The sequence below is a fragment of the Tachypleus tridentatus genome, chromosome 10 (assembly GCF_004210375.1).
Source record: "Tachypleus tridentatus isolate NWPU-2018 chromosome 10, ASM421037v1, whole genome shotgun sequence".
NCBI classification, from domain to species: domain Eukaryota; kingdom Metazoa; phylum Arthropoda; class Merostomata; order Xiphosura; family Limulidae; genus Tachypleus; species Tachypleus tridentatus.
In genome coordinates this window covers 81,243,187-81,264,326 of record NC_134834.1, presented here as the reverse complement: position 1 = coordinate 81,264,326, position 21,140 = coordinate 81,243,187, and the positions used below count along the sequence as shown (strand labels likewise).

At 31.1% G+C, this 21,140-nt stretch overlaps 1 protein-coding gene across 2 annotated transcripts in view; it reads left to right on the top strand.

Annotated features, from left to right (window-relative positions):
- The first annotated feature begins 5,564 nt into the window (after positions 1 to 5,564).
- LOC143229702 (Y-box factor homolog) overlaps positions 5,565 to 21,140 on the top strand; it is a 40,340-nt gene continuing 24,764 nt past the window's right edge. The window contains exon 1 of one of the 2 annotated variants that reach the window (XM_076462415.1): positions 5,565 to 5,986. In XM_076462415.1, coding sequence (XP_076318530.1) covers positions 5,923 to 5,986 — 64 coding nt within the window. In that variant the 5' untranslated portion in view covers positions 5,565 to 5,922. The remainder of the gene's footprint in view (positions 5,987 to 21,140) is intronic. The other variant, XM_076462416.1, reaches the window with a different exon arrangement.

The following is a 21,140-nucleotide window of genomic DNA, read 5'->3' as shown; positions in this document are numbered from 1 at the left end:
GTTACAAGATTCCAGGTTATTTGTTTCCACTATGATCTAATCACTATACGAAAAATTATCGCTAATAACTTCTGGTGTGAGTATTTCATTTCTTGATGGTGCAATGATTACTGTTTTCATTGGAAATAAAACCTCCAGTGCACTAATTGCCCTGTAGTGCACAGATTTTTTTTGTTAACAAACTGTGCAATAGCTATCTGAAGCTAACATAACCTCACATTCCATGTCTTCCTTAATGTTTGTTTATTTTTTTAATTTTGGGCAAAGCTACACGAGGGCTATCTGCGCTAGCCGTCCCTAATTTAGCAGTGTAAAGCTGGAGAGAGGGCAGCTAGTCATCACCACCCACCGCCAACTCTTGGGCTACTCGTTTACCAACGAAAAGTGGGATTGACCGTCAATTATAACGCCCCATGGCTGAAAGGGCGAGCATGCTTGGTGTGACGGGGATTCGAACCCGCGACCCTCGGATTACGAGTCAAGTGCTTTAACCACCTGACCATGACATGCCCTTCTTTAATGACAGTTGCCTACACATCATCAAGTACAGAAAATACTTCGTAGAGTATAAGTAACATCTGAAGACATAAAAATAGTGTTAGTGGCAGAAATTGTAATAAAATAGAAGCAAGTAATAACAATTTAAAAGATATAATTTTTCATTCTAATCTGAAACTTTATAATTTACTGAAAACAAATAAATTCATGAAGAACAAAAACTTGTGCAAGTAAAAAAGCACAACAGAAAACAACAGTTACATTTATATTATGTAGAGAAAATTCAAACATCAGTTATTACCTTGCCCCTAGTGGCTCAGCAGTATATTTGCGGACTTACAACGCTAAAATCCGGGTTTCGATACCCGTGGTTGGCAGAGTACAGATAGCCTATTGTGTAGCTTTGTGCTTAATTCAAAACACCACCAGTGATTACAATGTTTACTCTTATTCGAGAAATAAATTTATAAAATATCTTATTGTAGTTATTGTTAAGCTTAAAACCACAATGAGCTATTTATGTTATACCCACCACAAGAACTGAGCCCCAAATTTTAGTGTCATAAACCTCTGGATTACTGTTAAAGATCATAACAAAGTTCTTATGTTTGATTAAATATTATCTAAACCTTTCATCTCTTTTACTTTCCCAGTAACATAACGGTAAGTTTGAAAGTTTATGACATTAAAAATAAATTTTGACTCACGTGGTGAGCAGAATCCAGCCGTTGGAGCGTTACACCGTTACGGTCAGTCACACTATTCGTTGGTACAAGAGTCGCCCAAGAGTTGGCGGTGGGTGGTGATGGCTAGCTGCTTTCCCTCTATCCTTACACTGTTAAATTACGGACAGCTAGCGCAAATAGTCCTCGTGTAGCTTTGCACGAAATTAAAAAACAAACATACCTGAGAATGTATCACTAGTGTTTGAGAATAAATTAATAAACGTTATACAGTTTATTATAATTAACCTGCACCATTTCCAATAAGTCGTGTATTTGTTGTTTTTTCATACTTAAAACCAACGTTATAGCAGATTTTTATTTCATAGCTAACAGTGGTTTGAAGAACAGGAAGTGCTTGTTTGCTTTACCGGAAATTACTATAAACAGCATGTCGCATACTATTTATACTTTGAAGTGAAAACGGCTTTAGTACATAAGTCGAAAAAGTAGTTTTAATATGTAGATATCATAAAATAAATCATACTTATCAAATCATATGTATATATTTTTATTTTTGCATTATTTGAAATAAATGTACACATGATCTGTATAGGATCAAAATATAGTTTAATGTATATGTCAGCTTTAAACGGCGTTAATAATGCTTTTAAAAACTGTCATACATAGTTTGAGATCAAAACATGTCTGTTGTCTCACTTGGCTCACTCTCCAGATGATCCTTTGAGTGAGGCTCAAATCTTTACTAGCAAGTTGTCCTCGATGGGTCACCTGTAAGCTTATGGTCTTACAATGCTGAAATCAAATGATTTGATTCCAACTATGTAAAGTATGTGGATAGCTTATTGTAAAGCTTTCTGATACAAATTATTAATACCTATCGCCATGCCCCGTCACACCAAACATGTTTATATTTTCAGCCGTAGAGGCGTTATAAAGTATGGTTAATCCCACTATTCGTTGGTACAAGAGTAGCCTAAGAGTTAGTTAGCGGTGGGTGGTGATGACTAGCTGCCTTTCCTCTACACTGCTAAATTATGAACGGCTAGTACAGATAGCTCTCGCGTAGTTTTGCACGAGATTCAAAACAAACAAAGAAACAAACAAACATATTGGCATGTTGGTTACTTAACAAGAAAGAAGTGTCGTTGAACTATTTTCTCTTGTCTGTTAATAATCTTTGCCCAATGTTGTTGAATAATTTGAAATTCTGAAACCTACAGAATTTGTAAAATAACTTCAGATAAAGTAAAAACTATAATTTTATTTTATTTCTTTTGCCATAAATTTGTTAAAATAGTTTTAATTCTATTACTGTTAACTCTGTCTTTTTTCTAAAAATCTACAGTCTAGTGATACTAAAAGGGAGTAACATTTGTCTCCATTATCCAAGTCTGTCATCAAAGAGTTCACGTGCCTATTTTCTTTGTTCATTAAAAGTTTTTTGAAAATTTCGTGCTTAATCTCTTTGTTTTCTTGTTCGAATTTTGTTCAATTTAATTTTGTTGTAAAGTTCTATTGTGTCTTATTTTATTTTGAGTTGGTATGTTATCTGCTTGGCTCTTATTATTCATCCAATAATACAGAGATCAAACATGTGTATGTAATTATACATCTAGTGCCAACGACTTCATTCTCTAATACCAAGAATCATCGAGTAGATTGTGATGTAGAAGACACAGTGGTAGTTTAGAGACTACTTACATCTTACTTTGGTAATACTTATAATAGGAATGGGTCAGATGTGCAATACGTATTAAAGCCTCAAACATATTGCAAAGAGCATGTAAACAAAACTTTATAAGCACTTTACACATTCTGTTGAGTAGTTAACAAACCAACTGCAGAGCAACATGCCACCAAAGCACCTGAGAAAGTCAATAGAGTAAAAAGAAAAATTCCACAAAACCACTGATTTGTCAATCTAACTGACTTGTGTTGTTGGAAAACCATAGCTCTCCCCAGCTTTCACCCCATACAAATATAAATACACGTGAATGAAAAGCCTTTTTCTTAGTTTTGCTCATAACCTTGATAATAACAAGTAATGATAATAATAACAATTTTGCAACACTTCTAATGAGATAACAATACACTAGTATTTATATTCGATGATCAACAGCACACTCTGTGAGTTGCTAAGTAGCAACTCGTTTTCACATCATTTGCGGGTGCACGATTGCTTATGTGCACGCGCTACGTGATCAGACTGCAGCTCAGCTATATAAATAAAATGTGGATTACTTATATTCTCTAGATTTGGGTTTTAATCTTTGAAATCGAAGTTTCCAACTCTATATATATGACTCAAGGCTTCTGTTTGGACAAAGCAATTATATCACAGTAGTTGGTACCTAAAAGTCTGATACGGATTTGCTTGAGTACTCTGAACTGAAAACAAAGTGATAAATTGAACAACATACCATTGAATTATTTTCAAACTAAGTGTGACTTTTGACATTTAAGGCTGTATTTCAAATAGTGCGAGTTTTAAAATATGCCTTTCAAAAAAACAGAATAGAAAATCTTATGTTAATAACCTTAAAACGTTTTTGTCCCAACGAAAACGACATTACTGCAAGAAGAGAGATAAGGTTAGGCACAGTAATACTGACTATGCGAAATAAGTCTTAGCCAATAATCCAGTAATAAAAATAAAAAACAACAAAACATACTGCCACTATAGCAAAGATATCAGCAAAAGTCAATAAATTTCAAGAAATAGCTCTAAGAAAAAATGCAAAAAGAATAAAGGCCAATTAATTCAAAGCATAGTCAATCTCGAGATTTAGTAAAGAAAAAAGTGTAAAAAACATCTAACTTAAAAATTAGGGAATAGAAGTGGGAGCACCAGGAAGTTACGAATAAGGCGGAATAACATTAGAACAGCTGGTGTTTTTTGACATGATGCATCCTTAAAGAGGGTGTGACTATCGTTCCTCCAATTCCTACTTTGTGTTTTACTTTGAACTTTGATTCAGTTACATATTTTAATTGATTTTTAGCGGTAGCTAGTTCTTTTTAAATATTTAAGAAATTAACAAAATAGCGGTTTTGATACTATTCTTTTGGCTCACTCCTCACATTTCTTATGTCGTTTATAAGCACAGCTAGGAGGTTAGGGCACGCGACTCACAATCTGAGAGTCATGGATTCAAATCCTCGTCACACTAAACGTGTTCACTCTTTCAAGCGTGGAGACGTTGTAATGTGACGGTCAATCCGACTATTCGTTGGTAAAAGTGTAGCCCAAAAGCTGGTGGAGGGTGGTGATGAATACATCCTTTCCCTCTTGTCTTACACTGCTAAATCAGGGACGGCAAGCACAGAAGCTCTCATGTAGCTTTGCGCAAAATTCAAAAGTAAACAAACAAGCAAACTCCTATTAGCAAAGTATGACTGTTGGAGCTTCGTGTCTCACTTCTAACATCAAACACCCTCCCTTATAATGTCATGCATTTCACTAGGGTCACAATAATTTGATTACATATATATATATGTACTTGACTGTTGAAAATAATATTTATAGCAAAGAAATTTAGTTTTATACATTTTTATTTAGTTTGAACAATTATCAAGTTACAAAAGCACATGGAATAGGTTTGTTTGTTTTGAATTTTGCGCAAAGCTACTCGAGGGCTATCCGCGCTAGCCGCCCCTAATTTAGCAGTGTAAGATTAGAGGGAAGGCAGCTAGTCATCACCACCCGCTGTCAACTCTTTGGCTACTCTTTTACCAATGAATAGTGGGATTGACCATAACATTATAACGCCCCCACGGCTGAAAGAGCAAGCATGTTAATGTGTGACGGAGATTCGAACCCGCAACCCTTGGATTACGAGTATAGTTACGCAGTACAGGATACGATATGTCTCCGTTGAATGCAAGCATGTTTAGTGCGACTGGGATTCGAACCATGAAATAGGAATGGGAAGAACGATTACCACACCCACTCTGAAGTTGTACCAAGTAAAAAAACCACCAATTGTTTTTATAGCGTTAATCCACCCACACCTACTTTGTTTCCTTATTTTTTGTGCTCCCATTCCTACTTCTTAATTTTTATTTAATTTTTACACTTATATATGTATTACAATATATCTTAAAATAATACCTCATATGGAGCACAGAGAGAACATCATAACATTACATTTAAAATTATATATATATACCGTAAATTGGACTCAAAGATAATGTAAATATAAAATTAATTGTTTTAAAAAGTAAGAAGTATATCAACATATGTAAATAGTTGCGACTGATCAGCAACACGATATAATGATGCATAGGCAGTGATATTTCATTCTTATTTTACCCATATTATATTGAGAATTGTAAGTGCATCCACTAAGGTTACTTGACAGTGTTTATAAAATCATTCTTAGTTAGTTGTTTTTTTTTAAATTGGCATAAGAATTTTATTATACAAGGTTAAATAGTATTAAAATATATATTTGGGATTGACAATTTATTATTTTATACAAGAGTAAATAAGGCAGAAAAAATAAATACATTAGATATTAGAACTGCAAAAGCAATTGGGTTACTTTGTGATATCCAATGAGGTATAGTGTTTGGTACAATTAGATTTGAGTATTTTCCGACGTCCCGACAAGCGGTTTGAACCAGCGTTTGAACAAAGTAAAGAGAAGAGCCGTGGATTAACATCACAGAAAGAGGAAGGAGGCTGTGGGAGAGATTTCAACTCCACGAGACAAATACCTTTTCCACCATCAAAACTATGACAGAACCCGAGAGTCAAACTGATGAAAAAACAGAAACTGTGAAAAACAAGAGAGTTCTTGGTAATTTAAAAAGGCATTGGAATTTGTAAGCTAAGCTATAGCTTTATTGTTAAACTGCGAGTGTGACTCGTGAGGACTAACCAACATTTTTCTGCGTAAATTTAATTTGTACTATTTATAGAATAACTTAGAATAACATGCAACTGTTTAGGCTAAAGTGAGATTGTCTCTCTGAAGTCAAGAGTCGGTACTCATAAAAACAACAACAAAAACTTGGGTGTGGGTTGATTAACTTGATTATATTAGACTGTTTTGCTCTACTTTGTTTGTGTCGTTAGATGTTGCATATGTATTTTGTATTGCATCTACTATGGTTAGTAATATTAGTACTGTAAATTACACTTTACAGTATTATTGCTTGGTTGTTGGCGTATATAAACAACGGCAAACGTTATTTTGAATATAAAATAAAATTTCATAATATAGACCATATAGGTAATGTTTAGTTTTAGGGTTAATTAAAACTGAAATAGTGAATTATCACTATTATTAGTATTATTAGGCAATAATGAAAGAATGAATCTGCAAAACCTTTTCATTTCTTTTTAACTTGTAAATATTAACTATTACACAGAGCTCTTCACTAAGCTTATGCTTTAAGAAGAACTGGCTGATGTGCTTGTCTTTTACATGGGAGGGGGTAAGACTGCAATAAAAGGGCTGGTATAGGAGGAATATGTGAATTCTGACCTCTCATATATCACTACCCTGGGAAATGGGGCTATATAAAAAGTTTAGTGATAATTGTTTAAGAAGGTTTTCCATTTATAAGTGGACATACAAACACTTGTTGAATAATTGTGTAGATGGGTAAATAGGTGTCAATCATAAAGAGGGGAAAGAGTCCAATTCTTATAGATTATGCCAACTTTAACCTGATTCAAAGTATGCTGTAGTAAATAGCTGTATACTTGTGATAGGAATAGCATGCAATCTAGTATATTTAATGAGTATAAATAAGATTTGTTTGTGTTTGCTCATGCAAAAAAACTGAGAAAATATTTCGAACCACATGTTTTATAAAGAAAATAATTTTCTTTACAGTAACAAAGAAACAACAAGTAACTATGTACAAATTTATGAATTATTAGAAATATAAAAATAAACATTAGTTAACATTTTGTTCATAACATTGATAGTGAATTTCCAAGCATGTTAACATATAAAATAAGACTATGGCATTATCACAGGATAAATAAGTTGTATTTGTATCTGATTTAGTTCATTTAGCATGTTGGCTTAAGAACATATAAGACAAAGACTTTACAGGATACATTATGGGCTTCCTTATGGAAAACGTGTTTGTGATCTACCATATTGAAAAGCTCAATGTTTTAAAAAACCTTATCTGAAAAATAGGTGATTGTCAAGGATAAATCAAATTAAAAAAAAACAAACGTAAGTTTTTAACTTCAGCTTATGAGATAAATAAAAACTGAGGTAAATTGTACAAGGTAAAGTTGCAAAATTTTGGATAAAATTTGTTAAAGAACAATGAAAAATAAAATAAAATATATTAAGGTTTTCAGAAAGTAATCAAGCAGACATTTAGGACTCCTTGAAAGTTACAAAGGTAAAGTTGTCTTTATAGAAAAATGAAAAACTGTTATACCCTCAGTATAGATGTGAGATATAGGTTTGCATCAAATATATCTTAAGCTGGATATTCAGTTTTTTTAACGAGTGAAGAAAGTGTAGACAGTACATGGTATTGTTAACTTATTTAATTTTGGTACGTTTGAGCCAATCTTAGTAGACACAGTTGTCTCATAGAATTAGATAAGTAAAATTATTCAGAAAGTTTTATTAAATGAGGTATGCTCCAAACTTGAAGGGGAAGAAAGTTAAAAAACAATAACTGTAGGCTGCCATAGTAAACTCTCATGAAAAAAGGTATTTCTGATAGACATAGTTGAAAAATTACAGAGAAATTAAGGAAGGACAAACAGACTAGGAAGAACAATATGTGTGTGTTTGGTTTACCAAAATTAATGACAGAAGTAGAAAACTGTGACAGGAAGATGGTGTCAACAAATCTAGGACTGTGCAAGAATATCTCTTGATACATTATCTGAAAGTGATTGTAGGAAGGATTATCAGACAAGCAAAAATTACAGTAGAGGAAAAGAGACACATAATAATAATAATAATACATAAAAAAGAAACTTGGAGGAAGGAGATATCTTGGTGAACTAAGAGAAGTACCAGACCTTTTAGTGACGTCACTTTTGCTCATGACTCGCTAAGAATCGGAAAGATGATTTAAAGAAACTGATAGCACAAATCCAGGAAAAATAAAAAATGGATCAGTTGTGAAAATTTATGCACGGAGTCTGAAGCCTAATTTAGACCTTAATTATAAAGAAGATACTAGAAAAAGAGCTCGATAACCATGATAGAAAAAACATCAAAATCAGCTAAAACACTTTCTCACTCAAATATATTCTATATATGTTAAAATGCTGAAACTCAATGGTAAAATGTCAGACCTAAAACTATAATTGTAGAATATCTCAAGTTATTATAGCAGTGACAGAAATAATGGTAAAGAATTTCAGATTTTCACTGCAAAAAGTAGGAATGAAAATTTTTGAAGATTGTCTTTCTGAAATCATGCCCAACACTGGAAGAGGTATTACTACATATGACACAAACAATTAGTCACTAGAACTAAATTTTGAATTGTGCTTTGGAACAACTGTGGGGGTGTGAAATAAAACTAGGTACTTGGTAGGTCTTAATAATATGTTTTTACTGACAATACAACAAAAAAACTTATTCAAAACAATTTGAAGAGACTTAATTTTTATAACCAAATTTTAGAGATTGTTTTCTGTGAGTTTAACTACAAAGGTATAATAAATACTGGATTGCCTTGTGTAATAGGACTTGAATAATTTCATTTATTTGTAATTCTATGGGAAAACTATCTGTACTTGATCTCATAATTACAAATTAAGAAGGAATGATTGAAGAATTGAAATAATTAAATTGGCTAGCAAAGAAAGAACATCAAGTACAAATAGTTGAATTTAGTTATTACTTTTAACAGATTTATGTAGGAAAACTTAGTATTGAAAATGGAAAAAAAAAATTAAGAAGGAATTAGATGACAGTTAGAATGAAGAATTACAGGTAATATATTATGATATGAATGTACAGTAGTAGAACATCTAACATCTTAACCTGAAGAAACTAGTAAAACAGCTCGTAAAAGAAATGCAAGATGGGGGAAACATGAGAAAATCATTTTCAATGAATTTGTAAGCAGTGGCATTGGTTAGGAAAAAAAGACAACTAACTGAAATAAGCATTTTCAGTTATATATTTCAGTTATGATTTTTTATTAGCAGTTGATTGAGGTTGTTTAACTTAACAAAAACGTGTCATACTTCACAATAATAATAAAGTAACTGAAATTAGTGTTTTTGATTATTCAGATTATTTGTCCAATGATTGATTATCAACTTCCAGTAATTGCCTAGTGTTGTATGAGATAAAATAACCAGGATCGTAAATGATGGTTTCACAAACTGTAGATATATACTGTTGTTTCTAGAAAGCGTTTGACAAAAATTCTCGATAAATGTCTGGCGGCTAAAACTGAAAGTTTTGTTATCAAAGAAGATATTCAGAAATGGATTGACCCATTTCTTTCATGCAAAAGAAGTAGTTAATGTAAGTCATCAGAAAACACAAGAAAATATAGGTGATACAATTAGGCAGGTCACTGGATTTTAGAGTTTTCAACCAGAAAAGTATTTTGGTGTCAGTCAGTAATTAAGTTAAAAAGGCTTACAAATCTAATCATGTATAACTGAAGAAACTGAACAATGTGAAAGGAGAAATTATTAACAATCATCAGAAATTTGAGAATTACATGATGAAAAGATAAGAAAAACAAGATCTGATGAGGATATGTTCTTGAAGTTGTACAAAGGATTAGTTCATCCTCATATTAAGTATGTACATACAATATTCTACCATAGAAAATTGAAGTTATTATTGCAGTTGAAAATGTTAAGCAGCAGGCAACAAAAATTTGTTACCATCCCTGAAAAAATATGTAGAATGATTTAAGAAAATCTTTGTACTCTGTGCTGCTATAGATTAAGAATAGATATGTCTAAAGCCTACTGACTTGTATAAGGAAAGTACAGTAAAGAGGTAATAGGATTTGTCAAAAATCAACTGATAACAGAAGCCTCACCAAAATGGGATACAATAAGAAGTTATGCCTACAAAGAGCTCAAAATCATCTGGATAAATACTGGAAGTTGCATGAGTTAGTATGTAGCCAAAATGGTGAAATGGACTACTCTCCAGTTACACAACCACCACAGAATCATGAAAAGGTTTAGAATAAATACACAGAAAGAACTCTGTATGTGATCTGGAAACACAGGCCTCACAACCTTAATCCTTTATCTCTGCAGTGAAAAATCATTCATTCAGCTTTTACACCAGTTTCCATAATTATCCAAGTTACTCATTTCTTCTTTCTCTTTATATGTAAACTTTAAGAACTAGTATAAAGTTGAAAATTTCAGTTAGAATGAGTGGAATATCTGAAATAGCCAACAATAATTTATATATATATTAATGTTAAGTGAGGAGAAGGTTGAATTATATTTATTGCATTTATTTTCAGGTTTCTAAACATTGTGTGTAGATATAATTTCAGAAGCTTTTATACGATATCTTTAATAAAATTAAATTCTGATATCCAGTAAGGGTCCAGAGACCTGAAAGAATAGCTTATAGAGTGTTAATAACAAACCATTGTATTTTTCTGTGCTACTTAAGGTTTAGAATAGAAATTCTAACCTTCTAGAAATGTTGATAGCCCTTTGTTTTAATCCTGTTGCTATGGGCTTTTTTATGGTTGGGGGTCATAGGGCATGCCATCAAGTTTGTAGACAATTTTATTGAACTATTATGAATGTATGTCAATAGATTGGTGTCAAATTGTAAATTATAATTCAAATTTTAGTACTTTACATTAGCTAATTTCATAATTTAAAAGTAAATGTAAAGTTAATTTCTAAACATCAAATTTTGTGTGTCATTATGTTAAATGCAGACTTGGTTCAAATTAGGTTTTTGCGATGTCCCAGTGAAAAGGTCTCTAATTTTTTACAAGTTAGAATATTGAGAAGCTAGAATATAAAGAGAGAAACTCTCATCTTTTCTGTTTGCTGAGATATTACTATATTTAGTGAATAAAACAGTGGCTCTCATCCACCACTTTAGGTTTTGGAAATACCTTCTTTGTTCTATCATTTATTTATAACCACTCAAAAGCTCAGAATTTTTCTTACAAGGTTTTCTCAGCCTGTTGAAGGTGGAATTTCTGAAGACGCATTTCTTTTGCTTGAATCTCAGGAAGGAGTGAGAGTGACAAAGTTTGAAAAGCTATTTTTTTAGATCCAAATACACTTTAGCTAGTAAGGCTGATAAACTACAGTAATATTCAACAATACTGTTTGAGTAATTTATACTTTTTTGTTATTTCAAAATGCTTATATAAAACCTAAAAAAGTTTTGTTTAACACCCTCCATGTGCACAACTTGACAAGGGTTAGTAGCAGATTACAGCAAGTACAAACTTCTTTACAACTGTATGTAGTACAGATTGTTTTCTGTATTCTTGTATTTACTATTCTGTGTTTTAAGAAAAATTGATTTAAGAACATATTCATAAATTATAATGATATACACACACACATGTAATGTATTATAACTTAAACATGACTGTATTTTACAAATTACTGGTCCACTAGGACAAAGCCAAGACAGGTCACTTTGTAAAGGCCAGTTTTATACCATTGGATACAGTAATATGAGTGCATTGTGCACTGTATTATTGTAACTTCTGTAATGCTGGTCAGACATTGTTGAAAGGTCAGTAGAATAAATATATATAGGAATATAATTTTATGAAATTTAAAGTACTTGGTCTAAACATTTATGGTTTCATGTTATAATGTATGGTCATTTTAGAGTGAAAATAGTATAATTTATATCTGTTTCTTTATTTTTTATGATGGTTAAGAGATAATTCAAAGTTCCCAAACCTGAACAGAGATTAATAGTGAGAATAGTGGATAAAATATGAAGTTTTTTTTTCTATATAAACGTTTGATAATTATCTGGAAGTTATTAAGAGGTTATAAAGGTTTTTCTTATGAAGTTTGATAATTTTCTGAAGCATAAAAGTATTTTTAGTCTTAAAATCAAAATTACTTTGCATGTTGGGCATTCAAAACTAAAAAAATGCAAAAACAAATCATTGCTTAAAACATCTTTCTTGAAACTTAATAATAAAATCTGATATATTGTGCATGAAAGTCCTGTAATGTTGCACTATTTCATGAGGATACATATAATGCACTATATTAGAAACTATAGCATGAAAACTATACTAAGCACAAATTAGTTATGATGTCAGTTGTTTCTGGGACCAACTACATAGGGAGAGGGTTTAAGGGACAGAGTACTTGAGGTTCCACCAGGGAATTGTCTGAGGGTATTTGTTATGGACAGAGGGACTTTCATAACCCCTCTTAGCCTTAATGATAACCTATTTGTCTTCTCTTTGTTTGTTATTTGAATCACAACATTATTCATTTTATTATCGGGCTGTTGCATATGAAGTGTTGGATTTTCATGTGCAAATTTGAAACTCAATTTCTAGTGGCTGGAAGAAAAGAATTATTGTAAATTTGTCATACTAGTATATTGTCTGGTTCATTTCAAATTATTCACTGTATTTTTCTTATTTCAGAAACGAAATCATACTTATATTGATTTTTGGCACCATGGATAAAATTGATGTTTGTGTAATTTTTCTGTAAGAGTTCAAGCTTGGTTACAGTGCAGTGACAACAGTTTGTCATATCAATCATGCATTTGGTGATGGCACAGCTAATGAGTGCACAGCACAGAGTTGGTTCAGGAGAATTTGCTCTGGTATCACAAGCTTTGAAAATGAGCCTTGGAGCTGCTTTCAGATAGCCATTAATGAGGAACAGTTGAAGGTCTTAGTTGATTCGGATACTCCACGAGGAAACTTTCTGAAAACTTAATGTTCATTATTTAATAGTTTCTCAACATCTTGAACCAATTGGTATGGTGAGAAAGCTTGATAAACAGGTACCTCATGAATTGACTGAAAATCATCAAAGAAGACTAATTGAAGTTTGTTCCTTACTCCTTACTCACAATGAAAATGACCTGTTTCTCCACAGAATTGTCATTTGTGATGAAAAATTGATTCTTTATGACAATTTACGATGCTCTGGACAATGGCTTGACTATGAAGAAGCACCAAAACATACGTCAGAACTGGAAAATGAAACCTTGGCAGGGGTTTAGTTTAGAGAGAGAGAAATCTGAAAAATTCTCTACCTAACAGGGGTGTTAGGAATGTTCCTCTTTGTCCCTGCTCATGGAAGTTTATGGGTGTTGTCAGCAATGTGTTCCATTATTCATTATTAAACCCTGGAGAAATGATCACAGCAGTGAAATATTGTTGTGAGCTTGAAAATATGCATAAAAATTTGTCATGAAAACATTCAGCAGTAGTCAGTCGAAGTGAACTCTTATTGCTTCATGACAGTGATTGACCTCATGTGTTACTGTCCAAAAACTAATTGAACTTCAGTAGGAAACTTTACCTAATCCACCATATTCACCAGTTGTTTTACCTACAGATTATCACTTTTTTAAACATTTGGACATTTTTAAAAGAAAAAACATTTGAAAATCAAAGGTCAATTGAAAGTGTCTTTTAAGACTTTACATCAAAGGATATCTAATTCTTTAAAGATGACATTTATAAACATACAGCTAATTGGTAGAAGTGTATTGAGCCTAAAGAAGCTTATTTTGATTAAATAAATTAACTGCAAAAAGATGTACTTGTCTCACATTTTCCTTTTAAAATACGTTATTTCATGTGTAATAGCATGATAACACTAATTTATTACCACCAGGACTGTTGTTTTGTAGATCCTCCCTGTGCACTTTCTCTATAATTAAAAGTAGGGTTCTCTTTGATAATTTGTTAATTATTTGGAAGATTTTCATCATATGGAAATGTCTTAGATAAATAGCAGTTCAAGCTATCACTGATCCTTCGCTAGGTTTGTTATTTGTTGTTTATTTTAACTTTGTGTGATAAATGTAATGAGGGCCAGAAATGTCTTTAGTTACTTTTTCAATTTGAAAGAAAAACGTGAAATCCAACTTTGCTTTTAAGAAACAGGCATGCTTGGGATTATTTAAAATCTCTGTAATAGGTTCATCTATTTCTTCCTTTCTGTTTTCAGTTAGCATAACCACAAAAATCTTTGAAATTACATGTTATGAACCAAGAGTTAATCCTAATCTCTCATAGTTCTAAGTATAGCCTTTGCTTCTCCATTGTTTTTAATTCACATGATTTTTTATTTTATTAACATATTTTGTGTCCTTATAATATATTCTGTTTTAATATATTAAAAATTTAATTCCTCTTTTAATTTAGGAGAAATGTTTTTTGCTAGAATGTAAGTGTTTAATAGAAGATATTACTTTTTTGATAACAGTTATGGATGAATAAAAATTTCTAAGATTAATAATTATTCTTTTATTCAGATAAACTACTAGTCTTTCTTAGAATATCTTGTAGTTTTTGAAAGCCAGCTTCATAAGTCCTAGAAATAAATTTTATTAACTCTTCAACTGCTTTTTCAGTTAAATGAAACAACAACATTAAAGACAATGACGTTATGCTTGATAGTGCTCAAGCACTCTTTCATAAATGTATTTTCAATCTTCAGTAACAACAATGTTTAAAATATCCACTTCCTTAGCAGGGTATAATATGGTGAGAGAAGGAAAATGTGTCTCCACAATTTGTGGAAATTCCTCATCTTTATGCAGTGAAGACAGATTAACTCAATAAACTTCCCTAAAACTGGTTTTCTAGAGTAGTAAGCTTGCTTGTTTTCGTAACTAATTTGTAAATACATATTAATATCAACCAAATAATAACAAAATATTAATACATTTCTGTTTGTTAACTTTCAAACTCTCAACCCCTGTGTTCACAGAATGTTTCCAATTTTATTAATATCACTTCTTAAACTTCAAACTCACTTTTTACAAACAAAAAAATACCCTCTTATGTTACTAACAGTCTGCATAAGGCCATAAAACGTAACATCTTCATAATATTCATTGATTGAAGACCTGGGAATACCAGTGATGTTGAACATGCTTCCATCTGCAATTGTAGTTGTAACAGTTTTTTTTTTTTTTTTTTTTTAGTAGTTTTAGTTTTTAAGGTGTTTTTTCTAGCAAATGCTAAGATTCTAGTCCTTTAGCTTACTTAGTAATACTCTGGTGCAAGTAGTCTCGGGCTCAAATAAAAGGTGAGAAAATACATTAAAAATTAAAGTACCACACATGTTATGTGTTTGTTTCATGTCCTTTAAAGTTTTTAATTGTCATTTATTGTTCGTACAAACAACTTTTCATCACTCCTGAACTTGTCTATCAGATATAACCAGTTTTCCTGTTGATCTGTATGTTTTCACTACTATAACATATCTGTCAACTAGACAGCTTATGAAGTGAGCTCTTTCATGTGCACATACTATACTCACCTATCCTGTTTTGAGTGCTAGACTTAAGAATCTGCTATATGCAGGTTTTGATCTGGAAATGAATATTAGTTTGATACACTGTAACAATTTTAGTTAACTGATGAATAAAGTATGGTCATCTGTAAAGCATACAAAAATGAAAGGTAAAAGGGCAACTTGGCCCATTAAGAGGCATTTTGCAGCAAAGAAAACACCAAAATGAAATTAAATGGATCAGTTCATATGTGTATCTACACTTGTTCTTCTTCAAAATGTTTGCAGTAATTTAAGCTAATGGCATACATCATATGGTCAAGTAGTGCTGGGCAGTTTAATTCGATGTAATTGGTTACTTGTGAGCAGCAGTTGCATTGATGAGTGTGTATCACTTGAATTAATTAGTAAAAATGATCATTAAATTGAATAATTGAAATTAATGTTTCTGGTCACTATTGTATATGATTATTTTAAGAAGTACCTAATCAAAACTGGTGTCTTTGGTTGCAACTGTTTTCAGTTATTCCAAAAATTGATTAGTTAATTTTTCTTTTATGTGTATTTGTTGTTAAGTACAAAGTTATGCAATAGGCTATTTGTTCTCTGCTTAATTTTAGCTCTATAAGTTTTTTTTTTTTTAACCTCAGGCTTTTTCATGTCTTTCCTTAAATAGCTGATTAGAGAGAATGCAACTGTCTGGCAATATCTGTTGGCAATGTTTTTCCTTTTTCTTGAACTTGAGAGAAGGCAACTTGCTGGCAGTACTGATCAACAACTACAAACTTTAACTTAGTCGTCTTATCCATGGTATTCAAGTTTTTATTTCCAACTTTCTCATCTGTTCAGAAAATATATCAGTATGAAGCCTGTCTAACCTGTCTAAACTGAATAAAATATAATAACCCTTCTGTGCTCAAAAGGAAATAAAGCCAAAAGATAAAGATCTTTTCATAGTTTTAATAATTTTTATCAGGTATCATTGTAGTAAGCTCTTTGAAGTGTTTTACATTCTGTTCTTAAAGGACACTATGGAAATTAGATTTCACCAGGGTTTTATTCAAAGGTTATGGTGGCTTTCATGTTCCTAAGATCAGTAGAACCATAAAGTATGTGTGCTTTTTTTAAACAACATTCATGAGAAGGCTTCATTCCACATCATCAATGCTCATCTCATCTCATTTTTAAAAGTTTCCAAGAGCATAACTTTACTAATCTCATAATACTAATCTTATTTTTCACATTCTGGCTAAGTCATTATACTGTCAGGTCATTTTGAATAACATAAACATCACTGGTAAATTAGTTTTTTTACTAGAAGCATATATTGAAAACTTTATTATCTGGTATCTGAGGGATTACCTGTTAATCCAGCATCAATGAATATCAACATATATAACAAAAATATCAAACTTTTTTTACAGTATGGTTTTTGGTAATATTTTAGTATTAATGACAACCCTAACAATTTTCAATAGTAATAAAGACTAATAAAACATCTTAATTTAGAGACAAACTACTTGTGCTGACAATGAAGGCTGGTGTAAACTGAGTGAAAATGTCAGCTATGTTGCATAATGTTTTGTTAAGTATTACCCTTAAATTCTACTTCATATTGTTTTTTGCAATTGAAACTTATGCAATAAAATACTGTGCTTCGTAATTACTATTAAATACCTTGTCTATCTTTGTGTTTAAAGAATGCCATTATGTTTTGTAAAACAATTTAAAGACAAAATATTTCAGTTATTAGTGTAGATGATTTGAAACCTTTTCTCTAAGAGAAAGCTATGCACAGTGTTAATGATTACAGATTTCACACTCATTTCAGCTCTTTATTGTATTTAATCTGTGATTTGGATAACAAAATGCACTTAATAAATATTCCATGACTGTGGTTTAAGCTTTGTACATACACTCTGTACTCGTGGTTTGAGGCTCATGTTATGCCAGTTTAGCTCTCAAGGTCTAAGTGTCACCTTCCCAACAGAAAACTGTTCCCCTCTGACTGCTATATAAGTATTCCATAATTTAATCAACATCCATAAATATATTGCAACCTAGTATTCTCTTCACAATAACATTTGCAACCTAAAATATTGAATCCAACAATGTAGAAATCAATAACACTAACTCATCCACCAGGCAAAATGTCTACTCTGCTAATGTGTATTTTAGTCTGTCCAGATGGCCCTCAGAAGTGGAATGACCATTAATAAAGAACGATTATAATAGGATGATGTAAAAAAAAAAAGAATTTCTCATTCAGTCATTATAAAAGTGAACCAGTTTCTTATCAAATTTAAACTCATTTAAAAGTCAGATTTAAATTTGTTAAGTTTTACTTGTAGCTTGCCTTAAAAATTTTAAAGAAGAAAGTAATTCTTTTTTTTACTCTCAATCTTTTTATCATTAAGTTATTTTTTTAGATGCATAACTAAAGTACAGGTTTGTAGTAATAGCGAGTTTTTTGCCTAGGATAGAATAATTAACCATGTGAGCAACATTTATTTATTGTGTATAGTCAATTTAATCTGTCAAGTATACAGTTTGTAGACTTAAAAAGTAAAAATATTTAGTCTATACAGTGTGTTTTAAATATTGTCTGTTTCAGTTAAATCTTCTGATTACCTTTATACAGACTTTACCCTAAACTTTTGAAGATACTATCATATAGTTGCTAATAAGTTTATTTCATCTAGCAAATTAAGGACTTCTACCAGCAACTTTACTGTTTTTCTCTAAAATTAATTGTGTTGTAATCAATTATTTTAAGCATTACATGTTAATCTTTTTGTGACAAGTCAAGGGTTAAAGGCATTGGTGTGATGTTTCTTGGCTTGCATTCAAAATTTTATTGAATCACTATTTTACGAATTTGTTAAATACGTTTGGTATACATTTGTAGATTATAATTCAAACTGTATAATATTGTATGTGAGTTAATTTCTTATTTTAAAAATAAATTTTAAAAATAAAAGAACACAACTAAATATGTATTTTTGAAGTCATGTAGTATGTTGAATGTAGCACTGTTTAAAATTAGAACATTGTGATGTTAAAATATTAAGTCTATATTTTTGTACACATTAGAAAATCTAATTTCCAATGTTGACAAGCTAGAATATAAAGTAAAAACCTCATATCTTTTTATTTTACTGAAATATGGCTTATATACTAAATCAAACATAGTGGGTCTGTTCACATCTTTTCATGTTTGGAAACAGTCCCTTATATACATTTACCTTAAAATATTACCTGCAAATTACTAATCAATAGCTTAGAATACCCCCCTAATTGCTTTCTCACTTATTTTAATCAGTTAAAAGGCTACTATGTTCTTTTTAATCAAGATTTCAAGAAGGTAGGTAGTGTCTATAGTCTGCTCGAAGATTCATATTTTTGCAGACATAAATACAGCTTGTTACAAGCTTTCCAAATTACAGTGGAATTCTATGGTTTTGATATAGTAATTTATGATTTTAAGTTATTAACTATATATTTAAAATCTAAAAAGAAAAGAAATTGTTTCATATCTTCCACATAAAAGGCTTAGCAACCTGTGTTTAGCAGCAACCAAGTTCAAAGGTCATAGCTAGAAGAGATGATTGTTTTCTTTACTTCTTTATTGTTCTATATTCTAAGAAAAACAACTTTAATAAGTTATTTGTAAATAGTAATAATCTATATATATATATATATATATATATATATATATATAATAATGAAATGTGACTATATATTACAAAATAATAGTGCACCAAGACACAGTCAAGATAGTCTCTTTGTAAGGACTAAAGGTCTGTTTTATATCGTTGGATATGGTAACATGAGTGCATGTGCATCTTGCCAGTGCAAGTTATGTAATGTTAGCCAGACACAATTGGAAGATCAATATAATAAAAAATAATAAATATATACACAATGTTATGAGGCTTCAGCTACTTAGACCAACCATTTGTATTATCCTGTTATAATATGTAGTTATTCCAGTACAAGAATAACAAAAAACAATTTATATTTATTTCCATATTTTTTTTTTATAGTTATAAGGTTGATCAAGTGACAGACCCTACATATTAGAATATAGAAAATAACAAAATATAAATTAACTAAAAACAAATGTGGGAAATATATTTAGGAAGTTTAAGAGATTACACAAATAATATTTGAGATTTTTGGTGCAAAGTATAGTTTCTAATCATAACATGAAGTCACTTCACACTCAGATTAGTGACAAAACAGACTGTACTTTCACAAACAAATCTTAAGTAAAAATATTTCATTAAAAATCTGATTTCTTTATGTACGAAATACTTATAGACTTTACTAAAGTCTACCAAATGTTGTGACGATACACATGCTGTATCAATAGTTACGTTGCAAGTACTTAATCTGTGCAAATGTGTAGATGAGCTTGTATGTTTTACTGAGCAGATTGTAAAAGGGTTAATGTCTATATTCTTATGTGTATATAAGTCTTGTATGTTATATTTTATTTTGAAATATTTTTGAATATAAAAACTTATCTTAATTAGGTGTAATAATGTTTCTATTTTAATTATTTCACAAAACTTAAAAGATGCTTGATATGGGTAGAAATTGGTGTATAAATGAGTGAAGTAAATGTATTGTGAGCATATTGTTAAAAATCCATGAATCTTTCTACCAGAATGTATACTAGAAATGTTTTCTGGTGCCTTTCAGATTCTTCTAATGAAAGTACAATGCTAAATGGTAGTTGGCTATTGCTAACAGTAATTATGAGACCTGTTATATTTAATATTGTTAAACAATAAATTAATGGAAAAAAAACGTTAATACAAAGACTAAGAAAATAGTTTAGATAATTTCTTTTTTTCCCATTCAGTCCAACACAGTCTTCTGTAAAAAAAATTTGTCCAAACTACCTAGTTGATAACTGATTCTTAAATTTTTTTAAACACATGTGTAGATAAGAAATAGTTCAACTTAAAATGACCTTTGGTATACTTTTAATGATGCTTTTTTCAACAACTCCTTCATGTGACTTTTGCTTTGATACATCATTTTGGCTGATTTCCAGTTTAGAAAGGTGACACTGCACAAGAATTTTTTTGAAAAGTTTTTCCTGATTGTGACAGTTACCTGGTTGGTATGCACAAATATAGTTTTGGTTTTGCTTCATCATGTAAGAACTCCGAGAAATAGACAGTTAACTGTTTACCGGCAATAATGTATTTAATTGCGTCTATGTTTCTAATATCCTGTTAAGTTCAACGTAATTAAAAGTGTTTTGCTCCTGATTTTCGTTTGTATTCAATGTCTGGTGCATCACATTGCAGTGCCCAACAGTAGTCAGCAAGCATTGACGGATTCCAGTTGCCCTGATATCATTTTTCCATTGTAACAAAACTGAAGATTTCGATGAAATGGTACATGAGGGGCAAATTTGGATGTAATTTTTGTGATCAGCAGCCAAAAATCTATAAGGAACACCCAACAGTGTTCAAGAAGCAAAAACTTTGTTGTGCAGTGTGATCAGAGTT